Source organism: Euleptes europaea, chromosome 21 (assembly GCF_029931775.1).
Source record: "Euleptes europaea isolate rEulEur1 chromosome 21, rEulEur1.hap1, whole genome shotgun sequence".
NCBI lineage: Eukaryota > Metazoa > Chordata > Lepidosauria > Squamata > Sphaerodactylidae > Euleptes > Euleptes europaea.
Window position 1 is genome coordinate 18,708,938 of NC_079332.1, and position 16,167 is coordinate 18,725,104.

Consider the following 16,167-nt stretch of genomic DNA (forward strand, 5'->3'; position numbering starts at 1 on the left):
AACCTTGGTGCGTCTCATTTCAATTTGCCACTAAAGCTTGCCCTTACTCGAAGCAAAGTATGTTTTCGGCCAGGTCTTCTTTAGATCTAGACTCGTGAAAAGTGATCTGTCCCTGGGTCAACGTTTGTCACAAGGCGTTTTCAGCCTGCTGCGGCACACAACCCACCAGGAACGTGAGGCGACTACCGGCCCAAGGGAAGCCACAAGAGAATACAGAGAAGCAGCCCGAGCCAAGTCAAAATGTCACATTATGCCTGTCCTTATGACCTGGAAGTTTATGGACAGAAATGTTAGAAAAAGAAACAACCCTGTTTAATTCTCCAAAAGGCTCATATGCAAATCAGATCATATTACTACAAATGCATAATCTAGCTCCATTTGTAGGGAATGAGCATTTAAAACAATGTGAAATGAGGTCTGGCTGACATTTGAACAAATGGCAAAGACAGGCGTGCCACTGGAGAGACAAAACCACCACTCCACAGTTGGCTATCTGCATGCAGGGTACCCTTTTTGGCTTAAAATAAGTGATTGTAATTGGAAGTGGACTTAGAAAATTAATATGGCAACAGAAATATCAGGTTGTGCCTTCAATTCATAAAAAAGGTGAGGGGAGGAGGAAGCCCCAAATCAGGTTTGAAATATTTTTTTAAAGTACCCCTTTAGGTGGTAAGTATCCCTTTATGTCTACAAATGCCCGAACGAAATACACAAGCCTTTTTCTGAAACCAGAACCGAGCAAAGACTTGAACACTTGGACTTTTGCCAAGGTTTCCCGAATGATCCTTCTGGAGGCTGCAAAAAATCAGACACCCACCCTTAACGCAGCTGGGTGCTGGGCTGGCCCGAGAACCCACGGTCCGGCGACAAGCCAAGCCGGCCTCCCTGGAGAAAACGGCTCCCCAAACGCTGCTCAGACCACAACAACAAAAAAAGAGACTTCCCCCAAAAGCAGGTAAAAGCAAAAGGGAAAAATCAATGCAGGTTTTATCACCGTAGAAAGAATAAGTCGCCCGCCCTCCCCACAAGCCTCTAAGTCGGCTCAAGACACGGCGCCGCACAGAGGAAGAGTCCGGAAGCTCCCTTGTCACAGCAGCACCTGCGTTTCCAGGCGGCGCACCTCTTTCACCACGAGGTCGATGTTTATAATGGGGTTGAAGTACAAGGCCCAGTAGAAGAGGCAGTTGCAGACAAACTGAGGCATGAGGGGCCAGAAAATGGCCACCAGGAGTCCTTGGGTGGACACCTTCCAGAAGTGACTCCACATCCGGTGCGGGATGGTCCTGTGGAGGGAGGGAGGGAGGGAGACAGAGAAAGCACAGACGGGACATTCGCACGGGATCGACGCTCTTGCCATTCCTACAGCAGCGTTCACCCCCTTGGCCCAAGCCGCTTCCTTTAAGGGAGAATGGCAAACTTGCCCTGAAGAGGACCTTCTCTAAAGAACTTTTTCTTCCCTGAGTGGGAAGAGGAGAGACATGAAGCTTGGCAGACAGTAATGGAAACCGTTTCATGATAACCATCTTCAAGTTCTTGAAGGGCTGTCATGCAGAGGAGGGCGCCGAGTTGTTTTCTGTTGCCCCAGAAGGCCGGACCAGAGCCAACGGGTTGAAATTAAATCAAGAGTTTCCATCTAGACATTAGGAAGAACTTTCTAAGAGTCAGAACAGCTCCTCAGTGGAACAGGCTTCCTCAGGAGGTGGTGAGCCCGAGGTTTTTAAGCGGAGGCTAGATGGCCATCTTTCAGCAATGCTGATTCTATGACCGTAGGCAGATGATGAGAGGGAGGGCAGCTTGGCCATCTTCTGGGCATGGAGTAGGGGCCACTGGGGGTGAGGGGGGGAGTGAGTTGTGAGTTTCCTGCATTGTGCAGAGGGTTGGACTAGATGACCCTGGTGGTCTCTTCCAACTCTATGATTCTATGAAACTTGCCCTGAAGAGGACCTTTCTCTAAACAAAATTTTCTTCCCTGAGTGGGAAGAGGATGGGAGCTTGGCAGGCAGGAACAGAAGCCGTTTCAGCAAGTAGCCAATGTCAGTCATCAGTAGAATAGCTAGATTTGAGTTCGGGGGCACCTTAGAGACTGGCAACATTTCCGGGAGACAGATCACGATGGGTAGCCATGTCAGTCTGTCCTCGCAGTAGAAAAGAGCAAGAGTCCAGCAGCACCATAAAGACTAACACCATTTCTGGCAAGGAGAGCCAGCATGGTGCAGTGGTTAAGAGTGGTGGTTTGGAGTGGTGGACTCTGATCTGGAGAACCAGGTTTGATTCCCCACTCCTACACATAAGCGGCAGAAGCTAATCTGGTGAACCAGATTGGTTTCCCCCACTCCTCCACATGAAGCCAGCTGGGTGACCTTGGGCTAGTCATGGTTGTCTCCAAACTCTCTCAGCCCCATCTACCTCACAGGGTGTCTGTTGTGGGGAGGGGGAGGGAAGATTATTGTAAGCCGGTTTGATTCTGCCTTAAGTGGTAGAGAAATTCGGCATATAAAAACCTAATCTTCTTCAAGGTATAAGCTTTTGCGAGTCACGGTTCACTTCTTCAGATTTCCAGGGTGATTTTCCTTTGGTGAAGGGAGCTGTGATGCCCCAGAAATCTCGCTTGTCTCTAAGGTGCTGCTGTACTCAAATCTAGAAAAGGGAGTAATAACTGCTACATTCAGAAGAAGTCCTTACTTTGATTTAAGCAAAAAGGCCACTGAAAAAGAAGAAAAAATAGTTTCTTAGGAGTTCACGTCACCTGTGACGTTTCTCCAAAGGATCTTTTACAAACGAAGGCAGCTGCTGACCTAGAATCAAAACCAGGCATGCAGGAAAGAGTAAGCCAGCCCCTGCCAGGCCCACCTGACTCGGTTTTGACCTGCAATTCAACATTAAAGATGAACAACAAACACCTGAGGCTGCCTTCAGACCACCTGGGGCCTCCCTTCCTGGGGCCTCCGGACCAGTCCTGGTCATGCCCACCTAGCACCAGAGGCTTTTTTTAACTTGGAGAAGCCAGGCTCAGATTCCACAAAAGGCAGCTTCTTGTGTTCCTGTGTGACCCAAGCCTGTGTCTCCTCCCTGAGCTTCCGGCTCCCTCTGGACACCTACCAAAGAGCAGGCCGGAGACCCCGGCCAGAGAGCAGGCCCAGAACTTACTTCAGTTCCCTCCTTGACCACAGCCTCCAAAAGGAGAAGAGCTCCAGGACAGAGAGCAGCATGGCATTGACGATGATGAAGCGGGATGTCCAGTAATGCACCTCTAGCCAGTCCCAGGCAAACTCTGCAATCAGCTGGTAGGGCAGGAAGGAGTACTTGAACAGGAATTCCCGCCACTGTTTCCACGTGGGCTCCTTCAGGTCCTAAAGAGACAGGATTCATCACAAAGGACACAGCCCAGCGCCTCACACAGAGCAGGCTGACGCTGCTGTCAGAAGCTGCTAACTGGTACTGAAAGAAGGGGCTCTCATAACTGCCCTGGGACATTCGAGAGGTTAAACAATTCCACCAGCCTCTTATTTATTTATTTATTATTTTCAATTTCTAACCTGCCCTTCCCAACCACAAGGCCAGGTTCAGGGTGGGTAACATCACTTAAGCTATACGTCAATAACAATTAAAACCAGTAAACATTTAACAATAAAAACCCATAACTTAAAATCCAATTCAAAGATGGCGCCCAATTTCCATCACATAGAATGAAACAAACTAGCAGGCCACCCTCCCTACACGAACATAAGAACAAAAGAAAGGCCGTGCTGGATCAGACGAAGGCCCATCAAGTCCAGCAGTCTGTTCACACAGTGGCCAACCAGGTGCCTCCAGGAAGCCTACAAACAAGACGACTGCGGCAGCATTATCCTGCCTGTGTTCCACAGCACCCAATAGAATAGGCCTGCTCCTCTGATCCTGGAGAGAATAGGTATGCATCATGACTAATATCCATTTTGACTAGTAGCCATGAACACCCCTCTCCTCCATGAACATGTCCACTCCCCTCTTAAAGCCTTCCAGGTTGGCAGCCATCACCACATCCTGAGGCAGGAAGTTCTACAATTTAATTGCATGAAGAAATACTTCCTTCTACGCTCTCCATACCATATCCATGCAGAGTTAGTTTACAAGGAAAAGGGGTAGGGAGGCCAGCCAAGATGATACCCACGGCTGCCCTAGGCCTGGCCGAATAGTTCTGTGTTATAGGCCCTAGCAAAACTCTGTAAGGTCCCGCAGGGCCCTGATGTCACCAGACAGAGCCCTTCCACCAGGCCGGAGCCAGGGCTGAAAAGGCTCTGGCTCTCGTCAAGGACAGCCGCACATTCTTAGGGCCAGGGACCACCAGTAAGCTCTTCCTCCCAGCAATCAAGAAACGTCCCTCCATCCCACCCAGGAACTGAGCTACCTCCATAAACAGTCAGATGATGCAGGGTGCTCTAGAACAGGAAACACCAACAGCTGTCCGTCAGACAGGAGAGGTTCCAGGCAGCTCCAGGGCGATTCTGAACCCTTGCGCTTTCCCCAGGAATCCTGTTTCTGTCCCCACACAGTCAACGAGCCAGCCTTTTCAGGATGGGTAACAAAGCCCTGACCGGGATGGCCCAGGCTAGCCCGATCTTGTCAGATCTCGGAAGATAAGCAGGGCCAGCCCTGGTTAGTATTGGATGGGAGACCGCCAAGGAAGCCCAGGGTCGCTCTACGCAGAGGCAGGAAACGGCAAAACCACCTCTGAAGGTCTCTTGCCTGGAAAACCCACCGGGGTCACCATAAGTCGGCTGTGACTGGACAGCCCTTTCCACCACCACCACACACAGAAATTGATTGTATCACCTAGTTTATTTACAACCACTCACATGGTGCTTTTCGAAACCTCAAAGCCGCAATTTTTTTTGCCGGCAAGTCACAGATGACTTATGGAAACCTCATAGGTTTTTTCAAAGAAGGGACGTTGGGAGGTGGTTTGCCATCGCCTGCCTCTGCGTCACAACCCTGGTATTCCTTGGAGGTCTTCCATCCAAACACTAGCCAGGGACAATCCTGCTTAGCTTCTGAGATCTGACTAAATCACACTATCCTGGGGTTCTCCAGGTCAAGGCAAGAGGCAAACAGAGGTGGTTTGCCAATGCCTGCTGCTACCTGGTGTTCCTTGAAGGTCTCCCCTCCAAATACCCGCCAGGGGTCAGGGCTGAGTGTGACTGGCCCAAGGTCACCCAGCAAGTGTCCGTGACACACAAGTGGGTACCTGAACTTACGAGTTTCCCAGGACCTGGCTTAACACCTTAACCACCACACCACTCTGGCTCTCCAACGCAACACAAAACCCCCACATCATACCCTACTTAGTGTCTTTTTTTAAAAAAAATACACGTACCATTAAAAGTGAATCCAGAAAGACTGGAAACCTTTGCCCTCATCTCTGATAGAGACAATGGCAGGTGCTGGGGCAACTAACTGGAGATTTTCCTCTTTTGGGGGGAGACGTTTCGGTACTTCCCTCCCTCCCTCAGCCCTGTGCCTGCTGCTCAAGAGCAAACAGCGACGACGTCCCTTCCTAGAGCCCCCCTTGCAGCCGGTCCTCAGCCAGGTTCCAAACCCTTACCAGCAGTTTTGCCAGGACGTCTTCCAGCTCCTCTTCCTGCTTTGGACAGATGGTGTGGATGAAAGGGAGGAAGAGATCCGTGTAATCAAACAGGTACAGGTAGAGCATGGTGAGCCTCGGGGAGCTCTTCAAGGCATAGAGCAGGAACAGAGACTTGCCCGGATGCACTGCCTGAAAGGCAAGCACAGCAGGGAGCATGACCCACACGCGGCGGGGGAAGAGGGAAGGCGGCAGCTGGCCAGAACAAGTGGGCATGAGCAAAACCAAAACTCCTGGCAAGGGGGTTTCGGCGAACACAAGCTCCGCATCACCCGCCCGCTGATTTCTTATGAATTATGCAATTCAACAAGGATAAATGCCGAGGTCTACATCTGGGTAACAAAAATGAGGGACACGCATACTGGATGAGGGATACACTTCTGGGTCAAACTGTGTGTGAACAGGATCTTGGGGTACGGGTGGACCATAAGTTAAATATGAGCAGCCAGTGTAATGCTAAGACAATAGAGGCTAATGCGACCTTGGGATGTACCAACAGAGGCATAACATCCATATTGCAAGATGTCATAGTTCCACTGTATACTGCATTGGTCAGGCCACACCCTGAGTCCTGTGTGCAGTTCTGGAGGCCTCACTTCAAAAAGGATGTGAACAGAATCAAGCGGGTGCAGAGGAGAGCAATGAGGATGATCAGGGGCCTGGAGACCAAGCCCTGTGAGGAAAGGCTGAGGGAGTTGGGCATGTTCAGTCTGGAGAAGAGGAGGTTGAGGGTGGACAGGATTGCTCTCCTGAAGTCTTTGAAGGGCCGTCACTTAGAGGAGGGCAGCAGAGGATTATAGGACTCGCAAGAATGGGTTTAAATTGCAGGCAGAGAGGTACCGGCTGGATATTAGGGGGGAAATTTTTACAGTAAGAATTGTTCGACAATGGAATCAGCTTCCTAGGGAGGTGGTGAGCTCCTCCTCACTGGCAGTCTTCAAGCAGAGGCTGGACAAACCCTTGCTAGGGATGCTCTAGGCTGATCCTGCATTAAGCAGGGGTTGGGATTGGACTAGATGGCCTGTATGGCCCCTTCCATTTCTAGGATTCTATGCAGGCCCCTTCATGGGACAGCACAGACCACCACATGATCCATATGAAGTATGAGTCATGTGAATCCAGTGTGTTGAGGAACAGGCTCTGGTCTTCTCCTACTTTGCCATTTGAGGCCAGAGGGGCAGGTTTGGGGACACTGATATGAACGGCAGAATGAGTAAGGCCAACAGATCTGCCCCACGGGCACCTCCTGCTCTAAATTGAACATATGGTCCTTGTCAACTTCAGCAGGGCCGTGAGAGTCAGCAGGAGGGGGAACCGCTCTTCCGACTCCTCCCTCAGGCTCTCTGAAGCGTCTCAGGCCCAGCCTGCTTGAGGCACCACCAGCATCTTTAACTCCACCTTCAAACTCAAATGTGGGGAGGGAGAATTAGCCAATATTAAATCTGATTGCCAATATTTAAATGAAATTCACACAGCTCAGCAGCCTGTACACGGGGGCGCTTGTGGAGAAAATTCCGTTAGCAACGGAAAGAAGCGGGGGCGATCCCCTGCCGGCTCCTCCACCAAGCTGCTTCAAGCTGGGAGCTGACGCAGCCTGCAAAGAGGGGACCAGAGCGAAGGTTCAGCCAGACGAGACGCTGAAGTTTCTGTGTCAGGGGTCTGTGCTGTTTTTTAAAAGCCACCTACAGGGTGCGCACACAGGTTGTGTGTGTGTGTGTGTGTGTTACGCCTTCCCTTCTGTGTAATTTCCCCAATCTAGACTGGCCCCAGAGAGCTGCTATTTGCTCAGCAAGGAAAACTGGCGTGTGCTGGTGCCACATGTCCATACCAGGTTTCCGAAGGGAGTGGACAGTGGCTGCTACTTTAGATAGGGAAAGAGCTGGGACAGAGAGTTGAACCCCCACCCCACCTCATGCTCCTGATCCAAACTGGTCACCCAAGACTTCCTCAGGAGGTGGTGAGTTCTCCTTCCCTGGAGGTTTTTAAACAGAGGCTAGATGGCCATCTGTCAGGAATGCTGAATCTATGACTTTAGGCAGATCTTGGGAGGGAGGGCATCTTGGCCATCTTCTGGGCATGGAGTAGGGGGTCACTGGGGGAGGAGGTAGTTGTGAATTTCCTGCATTGTGCAGGGAGTTGGACTAGATGACCCTGATGGTCCCTTCCAACTCTATGGTTCTATGATTTTATGACTTTTTAAAAAAGGGCTGGGTCCTTCTGATGTGGAACTTCCGGCATTTCCCCTACCCCTCGGATCCCAGAGGCCTCTTCTCCATGAATCTGCTGGCAGAGGCAGCTCGAGGTATCAGCCCCCCCCCAAGCTAGAGGCTTCTTCTGCACACTTATGTTCTCTCACCTTGTACTCCCAAAGGTTCTGTGGCGGCTTCACACCCAGCGCCTTCACCCGGTCCAGCTCCATCATGATGGCTTTTCTGTGGCTGCTGTTCTCTATGTAGTACGGGGCCTTGGCAAAATCTTCATCTGTTAGCATCAGGAGGAGCCTGGAACATCAACCGCTCCTGTTACAGAAGAATGGCCCCCTGCCCAACTTTGAACAGCTCATGAACCAGGAACCGCTTAGCAGTAAACATAGCTTTCAGGGACAGCAAGCGTCCATCGCACAAGCAAAAGGCAGCCGCCTAGCTCCAACAGCGCTCTAAAAGTTCCACTCGTTCCTAGTAAGGTGACCAGCAGGGGCCTATCACTAACAGGGAAGCTAATTGTGGAGACTTACGTTCGATACAAACACTTTTGCCCCAATGTTCACATCACCTGAGGGACACAAAACCTGCGATAAGCTAGGTGCCGCGTGCAGGGCTCTCCGCACGGCTCTGGCCTCACTGGCCGGGCCTTCCTCACCTGCCGTTCACTCTCTCCAGCAGAAACCTCTCCTTGTAGAGGGCAGCCCAGGGGCCCAGCTGTCCAAGCCAGTGAATCACCTCTTCGGCCCCCCACCGGACCACCGGCTTGTGGACGAGGAGGTCGTCTTCCAGCTCTCTGCTGCTCCAGTGATAGCCCAGCAAGACCACCTGCACAAGAGAGTCCCAAAGAGGCTTGAACGTATTCGTTCATTTAAAACGTTTTCCTGCTGCCTTTCTGCTCAATTGCGGCCCACGAGGCAACGAAGTTAAAAAAAAACATTCAACCATTCAAACAATTAAAAGTACTGCCCTGGATCAGGGCCAAAGCTTTTTCGGCTCTGGTCCCGGCCTGGCGGAAGTTTAAAGTGAAGGATGGCTTTTCCAGGCCAGCGATCCATTGAGCATAATCGATGGAAGTTTAATTGCAAGCGAGATAGGTTAAAATCCAAGCAATCTGTTTCAAAGCTTTCTTCAGTCTCTTTTTACTTCTAATGAGGATCATCATGCACTAAGTATGTGCCAGCAAATTTGTTGTTTCCAGTTTAAACTGAATCAAGCAGTTGTGGTATCTGAGTCATGTGAAGGAGGTGCACAATTTGCAGCCTTCACACGACTCTTGTACTGAAGTACATAGTGGGTTACATATTAGTTATAGGCTGTTACCGCACTTGTATTCCCAGAGATGTATTAAGAGTTTGAAAACGTTATAAAAAATACTGTTTGCACTTTGTTTGGCCCCTTTAGCTGTGAAGACGTCTTCCAACCATTTATAAGCCGTGGTATCCAAAAACCCTTTTAAAGCAATGTTTTTTATAACATTTTCAAATCTTAATACATCGCTGGGAATACAAAGTGCGGTAACCCCCATAGTGATGTTTTTCTACAAGGCCTATGGTTGAGGCAGCAACAGTTAAATTGCAGCTGACCTCCCTACCCTTAACCCTATGTTTATTTATTCTTCCTTATGTATTAGCTGGGTTTTGGGTTTTGCTTCCCCTACCTTTTTTCTCCACCCTTCCCTGTTTGATTATGACTTATTGCTGATTCTTATTAGGGCGCCTTTTGAATTTCAGCATGTATAAGGTTTTAACTTTTATAACGTGTATTTACATTGAATTTTTCTTCCTGTTGGTAACCACCCTGAGCCTGACTGTAGTCAGGAAAGGGTGGGGTATAATAAAAGTAAATAAATAAAAATAATGCAATTAAAACCCATGCACAGCACTAGAAGGAGGGCCAGTCACCATTATTGGGATTATACCAGATGAAATGAAACAGTCTTCCCCTGCTGATGAAAGACACCGACAGAGGGGCAGATGAATCTCCCTGGAGAGGGAGTTCCCAGGAAAGTGTTTAAGGGAGAGTGGGTCTTGTAGCCTAATTGGAGCCTGACTGTAGCCTTCTAAAGAGGGGTTTTTGATTGGTGCTGGGTGGAGCTTGTGTGTGAGAGACAGGGGCTGTGAGTATTTAACTTGCAAACGCTCCTCTTTGCCAGAGTAAAGATGAAACCCAGCAACTGTCATCCTCACCTTTAGGGCCTTTAAAACAAAGGAGGAGGCATTAAAGGCAAGAAATCCAGGAGAGATGGAGAAGTGCAAGACTGCTGGCTCAGCTGTGAGCATTTAAATTGCAAACGCTCCTCTTCGCCAGAGGTGTGAGCCTTTGGCACAAGCCAAAGGGCCAGAACACGAGGGCTCTTGCCCTGTGGCTCTTAGCCTGGGGATTGGGTCTGGGGACCCCATAGGGTGGGGAGTGCCAAAGTTGCAAACGAACAGCAGGGACTCCTGGAGATGACATTTGGAGGCAGCCAAATGTCAGGTGCCCCCGCTAGTGGAAAGGGCAAAGAGAAGCTGGCAAGTGGGCCCAGACCGTGACCTGCCTGGCTCTACCTACCCTGCTGAAGGGGCTACGGCGGAGGGCAGGATTGCGACCCTGGCAAGTCTGATATTTCTCTCCTCCTGCCACTTGACGCTCGGCCCGACTCTTCCAAAAACAGCCAGCAGGGCACTGACTGAAAGGGGCAACGTACCGCCACACAAGTTAAAGCTGTCAGGACTCCGGAGAAAAATCCCCCTCCTCGAGGATTAATCCTTCCTATGTTTGGCACTGTGGAGGCCTGGTCATTCCCGTACTTCTGAAATGCCGCAAGGCTGCGGGAGACGTCGCTGTTTTGCTGGATGTCATCCTTCCGCTGCTCAACGGCGTCTGGGAACAGCTTCTCAATGGCGTCCCTACAGAGGGAAGAATGGCTCAGCGAGGTGCCTTTCAAGATCTCTACGGCCGAGGTGAGAAGACCGGCCATCTCTGCACGACAGCAGCCTTAGGTGCATCAGCAGGACAGCTGGGAAGGGTGTGTATGGCTGACAGGCAGAAATGGGGAGCCCTTGGCCCAAACGTCCACGGCGCCAAGGAGCTCATTGGGTGATCTCCTCCTCTCTGGCAGTCTTCAAGAAGTTGTCAGGGGTGCTCTAGGCTGACCCTGGGTTGAGCTGGACTAGATGGCCTGTATCGCCCCTTCCAACTCTGATTCTACGATTCCTTCAGGTCTCTTGTGAGGACAAGACAGAGAGGAGCCTTATGTGCCCTGGGGTTCCTTGGAAGAAGAGGGGGCAGCTCCAGTTAAAAAGGACCAGGTAATTTTTTTTTGTTGCTGTTAAGTCACAGCTGACTTATGGCAACCCCACAGATTTTTCAAGGCAAGAGACAGAGGTGGTTTGCCATTGCCTGCCTCTGCATCACAAACCTGGACTTCCTTGGTGGTCTCTCATCTAAATACTAACCAGGGCCAACCCTGCTTAGCTTCCGAGATCAAGCTGGCTGGATGTGATATGAAAGACCTCTGTACATGAGACCCTGGAGAGCTGCTGCCAGTCTGAGTAGACAATCCTGACTTTGATGGACTGATGGTTTGATTTGTTATATGGCAGCTTCATGGGTGTTCGTGTGGGGAAGGGAATATAAGTGTGCCACAAACTAACTCATTCTGTTAGCTTCAAGTCCAGCAGCACCTTAAACACTAACAAGGTTTTTGGGGATGTGAACTTTCGAGAGGCAACACTCCTTTCATTTAAGGTGCTCCTGGACTTGAATCTAGCTGTTCTACTGCAGACCAACAGGGCCTGCCCTCTGAAACTATTATTCTGTTAAATCTTTCTCAACCTACTAGAGCCAGTGCAGATAGGAAGGCTAGCTCAGGTGCTCCTTCTAGACCGAGTAAGAAAGGTGGTCCCCGGCCCTCAACGAGGGCCAGGGCTTTTTTGGCCCTGGCCCCAGCCTGGTGGAATAGTCTTCCTAGCGACATCAGGGCCCTGCGGGACATTAAGGAGTTCTGCAGGGCCTGTAAAACGGAGCAGCTCCGCCAGGCCTATAACTGAGGGCAGCCGCAAGTGGATCCTCCATCACTGGCCTCCCCATCTCCCCTCACCACCTTGTTACCTCTGGGGGTTTAATCTGCTTGTCCAGTTCCATGTTGGCTATTACCGTTTTATTCGAATGCCATCTTCTTTTTATAGTTGTTAGGATTGCTGTGTTTTAATCTTGATGTTTTACGGTTTATTTTTAGAGGTGGTTACCCACCCTGAAAATGTGCTGAAAATCCAAGAGCCAGCAATGCCAAGCTAGCCCACCTTTGAGCTGTCTAGGGGGGGGGGGGGGCATTAAAATAAATAAGCAAAGCCATGTGTCTTAGAAACACCAGGAGGCTCCTTGTCATACCCACGCAATCACCTGAGGAGGATGTTGACCTTGGGGAAGCCTTCCCATTTCTCCCTGCACTCCGGGCATTCGTTCTTCTTGGAGGACGCCCACCACAAGGCGAGGCAGTGCCGGCAGAAGCTGTGCCCGCAGTTCAAAGTGGTCGGGTTGATCAGAATGTCATAGCAGCAGTGGCAAGAGAACTCGCTCACGGAGATCTGCTGGCTGAAAGCGGGAGCAGCGGCTGCCCCCGGGTCCAGCTTCTCTGCTCCGCTCTGCGATTTTACGCCTTCCTCCATATTCTATCTTCAAGCAGCCTGGGCAAAGATCTTTTAGATCGTGTGGCACGTTACCAATTCTGGAAAGTGGTAGAGAAAGGTAATTTTAGAGAAGAAGAGTTGGTTTTTATACGCTGACTTTGTCTACCACTTAAGGAAGAATCAAACTGGCTACAATCACATATGAAGAAGAAGAGTTATTTTTATGCCAACTTTCTCTACCACTTAAGGGAGAATCAAACCAGCTTACAATCACCTTCCCTTCCCCTCCCCACAACAGACACCCTGTGAGGTAGGTGGGGCTGAGAGAGCTCTTAATAGAACTGTGACTTGCCCAAGGTCACCAGGCTGGCTTCGTATGTAGGAGTGGGGAATCAAACCCAGTTCACCAGATTAGCCTCTGCCACTCAAGTGGAGGAGTGGGGAATCGAACCCGGTTCTCCAGATCAGAGTCGACCGCTCCAAACCACCGCTCTTAACCACGACACCACACTGGCTCGAACCTGGTCTGATTCCCCACTCCTCCACATGAGTGACAGGCACTAATCTGATGATTCGGGTTGGTTTCCCCGCTCCTCCACATGAAGCCTGCTGGATGACCTTGGGCTAGTCGCAGTTCTCTCCGAACTCTCTCAGCCCCACATGCCTCATAAGGTGCCTGTTGTGGGGAGAGGAAGAAGAGTTGGTTTTTATACCCCACTTTTCTCTACCTTTAAGGAGTTTCAAAGCAGCTTACAATCGCCTTCCCTGGAGCCAGTGTGGTGTAGTGGTTAAGAGTGGTGTAGTCTGATTAAGAGTGGTGTAGTGGTTTGGAGTGGTGGAGTCTGATCTGGCGAACCGGGTTTGATTCCTCACTCCTCCACATGAGTGGCGGAGGCTAAACTGGTGAACTGGATTTGTTTCCCCACGCCTAGACATGGCCAGCTGGGTGACCTTGGGGAAATCACATTCTCTCAGCCCCACCTACTTCACAGGCTATCTGTTGTGGGGAGGGGAAGGTGATTGTAAGTCGGTTTGAGTCTCCCTTAAGTGGTAGAGAAAGTCGGCATATAAAAACCAACTCTTTTTCCTCTCCCCACAACAGGCAGCTTGTGAGGAAGCTGGGGCTGAGAGAGTTCAGAAAGAACTAAGACTAGCCCAAGGTCACCCAGCAGGCTTCATGTGGAGGAGCGGGGAAACCAGTCCAGTTCACGAGATTAATGCCTGTCACTCATGTAGAGGAGTGGGGAATCGAACCAGGTTCTACAGATCAGAGTCCACCGCTCCAAGCCACCGCTCTTAACCACTACACCACACTGGCTCTCTAGGGATGACACAAGACAGGACAGATCCCTCCCCAGGTGAAAACTGAACCAGTCTACTTCCTGCCTCCATCTGTTGTGCCGTTCTAGAATGCCCTCCTCTTTTCAAGTGAAAATGTCAGCAATCAATACACCACATTCCTATCAAGACAAACAAACCCTTGACGTACCTGCAGTCGAGTCAGAGTCGCACACATTTCTGGCCTGAAGAAAAGGCAATCTAAGGAAGAGAGAAAAGCCATTTGCAATACATGAACCAAAGGACCCCACAAAACCGCCAAGAGGTGGCAAATGTTATTTCTCTGCAAGCCAGCAAAGACCTCGATGCGTTTTGAGCACTTAAATTGCTCTTCAATAAGGGAAAAGCAGATCCAAACTGAATAACAACATAATTAAGTATAAACAAGGGCACGAGAAAAGTTTGTCTATGCCCACAGGAGCAGATTCTAATTTCTACTATAAAAAGGGGAAAGCCCTAGAATGTTTACTGTGCTTACTACAAATCTTTATTTCTTCTCCCAGTAAGTTTTGTGCACACAAATGATACTTTTATTTCATTTTGTACTACGTTCCCACACTATCCATAGAGATTATGGTCTAGCCCTGCATAGTTCAAAGGGGCAGAGTGCTGGGAAGGGTGGGGGGGTTGAAGTTTTATTATTATTTATCTACAAAACATCTAGACAGGCCTTCTGCACTCCTCAGGGCCGCCACTCCAGCGAGGCCAGCCCCTCCCCGCATGAGTTACTCCCCTACCCCACCCCCTCTGGCCTAGCACATGGAAGGCACCCTCTGAGCCAGAGATGACTGAAACAGGACGCTGGGTGAGGCAAAGTGCTTTCTCCTGTCACATGTTCAGCACCTCATCTGACACCCGTGCTCAGCACAATGGTCAAGAAACAAGAAAGGGGGGGGGAACGACCTAACCTAAAAAACCAAGAGGTGGGTACCCAAGGTTGGGTGCAGAAAGGTATAATAATGTTATATAGAAATATATATATATTATAAGGCACTTGTTAAAAACACTGAAAATGATAAAACAAGGCTCAATAGCAACTAATATGTTGATAAACTTAAACCACCCACCATGTGCGTTTCGGCCAACTGGCCTTCATCAGTGGTCAGATGAAAACCCAAACAATATACGAATGTATCACACTGTCTAAACAGAATGATAAAGGCCCAGTTTTTATCAGGTCGATACAAGCATGCATGCTCAGCACGGCAGACTAATATAACCCAGACTAGACCAGCTTGCTGATATCCCACCTTAGTCGGCTTGCAAATTTGAAAATGGAAATATGCCCTACATGCATACCTGGGCTTTTATAATACTGTCTAGATATTGTGATACGTTTGTGTATTGTTTGTGTGTGCGTTACACGGGTTTTTATCTGACCGCTGACGAAGGCCAGTTGGCCGAAACACATACGGCTAAAGCTTATCAACCTTTTTAGTTGCTACTGAGCCTTGTTGTATCACTTTTAATGTTTTTAACCCTGACGTAAGCGCCTTATGACAAATATATTTCTATATAACATTATTTTAACTTTCTCCATCCAAGCCGTACACAGCAGCCAGGCACCCCCTGTGGCCGCCATAGCCAACCACGCACACCCTTAAAGGGGGGAGGGCTTGGATCAGCCCCTGCTTGTCTCCCTCCCCGAGGAGCTACTTTTCGACGTGCAGGGTGTTTGGCCTCGGGGGAGGGGGTAGGCTAAAGCATGCGTCCCCCACCCCCGCCATCCTTGCCGCCCCGTCCCTCCGCCCGGGTGCTCCTACCCTCCCGTCCCCTCGGGCGCTTCGTGGACCCTGACCCGGGCGGAGGCGGCGGCATCTCCATCCCCTCCGTCGAGCCCCGCCGGCTCCCACTTCCGGCCGCGCGTGCGCACTGGCCGCCGCCGCTGACACCGCCCCTCCTCCCTCTTCCGCAGGGGACCGTAGAGCGCACGGGACTGGCGAGCGGCGCACTTCTGGCTCTGGGTGGCGCTGTCGAGCAACCGCCTGGAGGAGAGCGAGGAGCCATGGAGATTGGAGGGCTAGAGCGGTCATCTCTGGCCTCCAGGACAAAACGAGCCGGAAGTCCCTGGGAAGACCCGCGTCCCAGGCCAGGGAGACCGTTGGGCTGATCTCCAGAATAATGGGAACGGTTACTGCCAAGCACCGTTGCCAACTCTGGGTGGAAAATTCCTGGAGATTGTGGGGGGGTGTGTGTGTGGAGTAGCTCGGGTTGCCAGCCTCCAGGTCCTGGGGGGAGAAAAACGGCACCTCTGTACTCGTCCCAAAAGGTTTAGAAAAACAGTACAGGAAACTGTATATACACAAAGTGCAAATATTTATAAGCTACTGAGGTGAAACATAGACCATGTACGTGACATATATGTTGGAAATAAAAAGATTTATTTCTTTAAACA

General features: G+C 50.3%; 1 protein-coding gene across 1 annotated transcript; it reads right to left on the reverse strand.

Moving 5' to 3' along the window:
• Nucleotides 1-1,087: 1,087 nt before the first annotated feature.
• On the reverse strand, nt 1,088-12,473 carry BFAR (bifunctional apoptosis regulator). Its single transcript, XM_056866228.1, has 7 exons — nt 12,208-12,473; nt 10,511-10,712; nt 8,480-8,649; nt 7,977-8,121; nt 5,582-5,752; nt 3,148-3,350; nt 1,088-1,283 (listed from the first exon to the last, which is right to left on the reverse strand). Exons 1-7 carry the CDS (start codon nt 12,471-12,473, stop codon nt 1,088-1,090), a joined length of 1,353 nt encoding a protein of 450 aa, XP_056722206.1.
• Between the last annotated feature and the right edge of the window lie 3,694 nt (nt 12,474-16,167).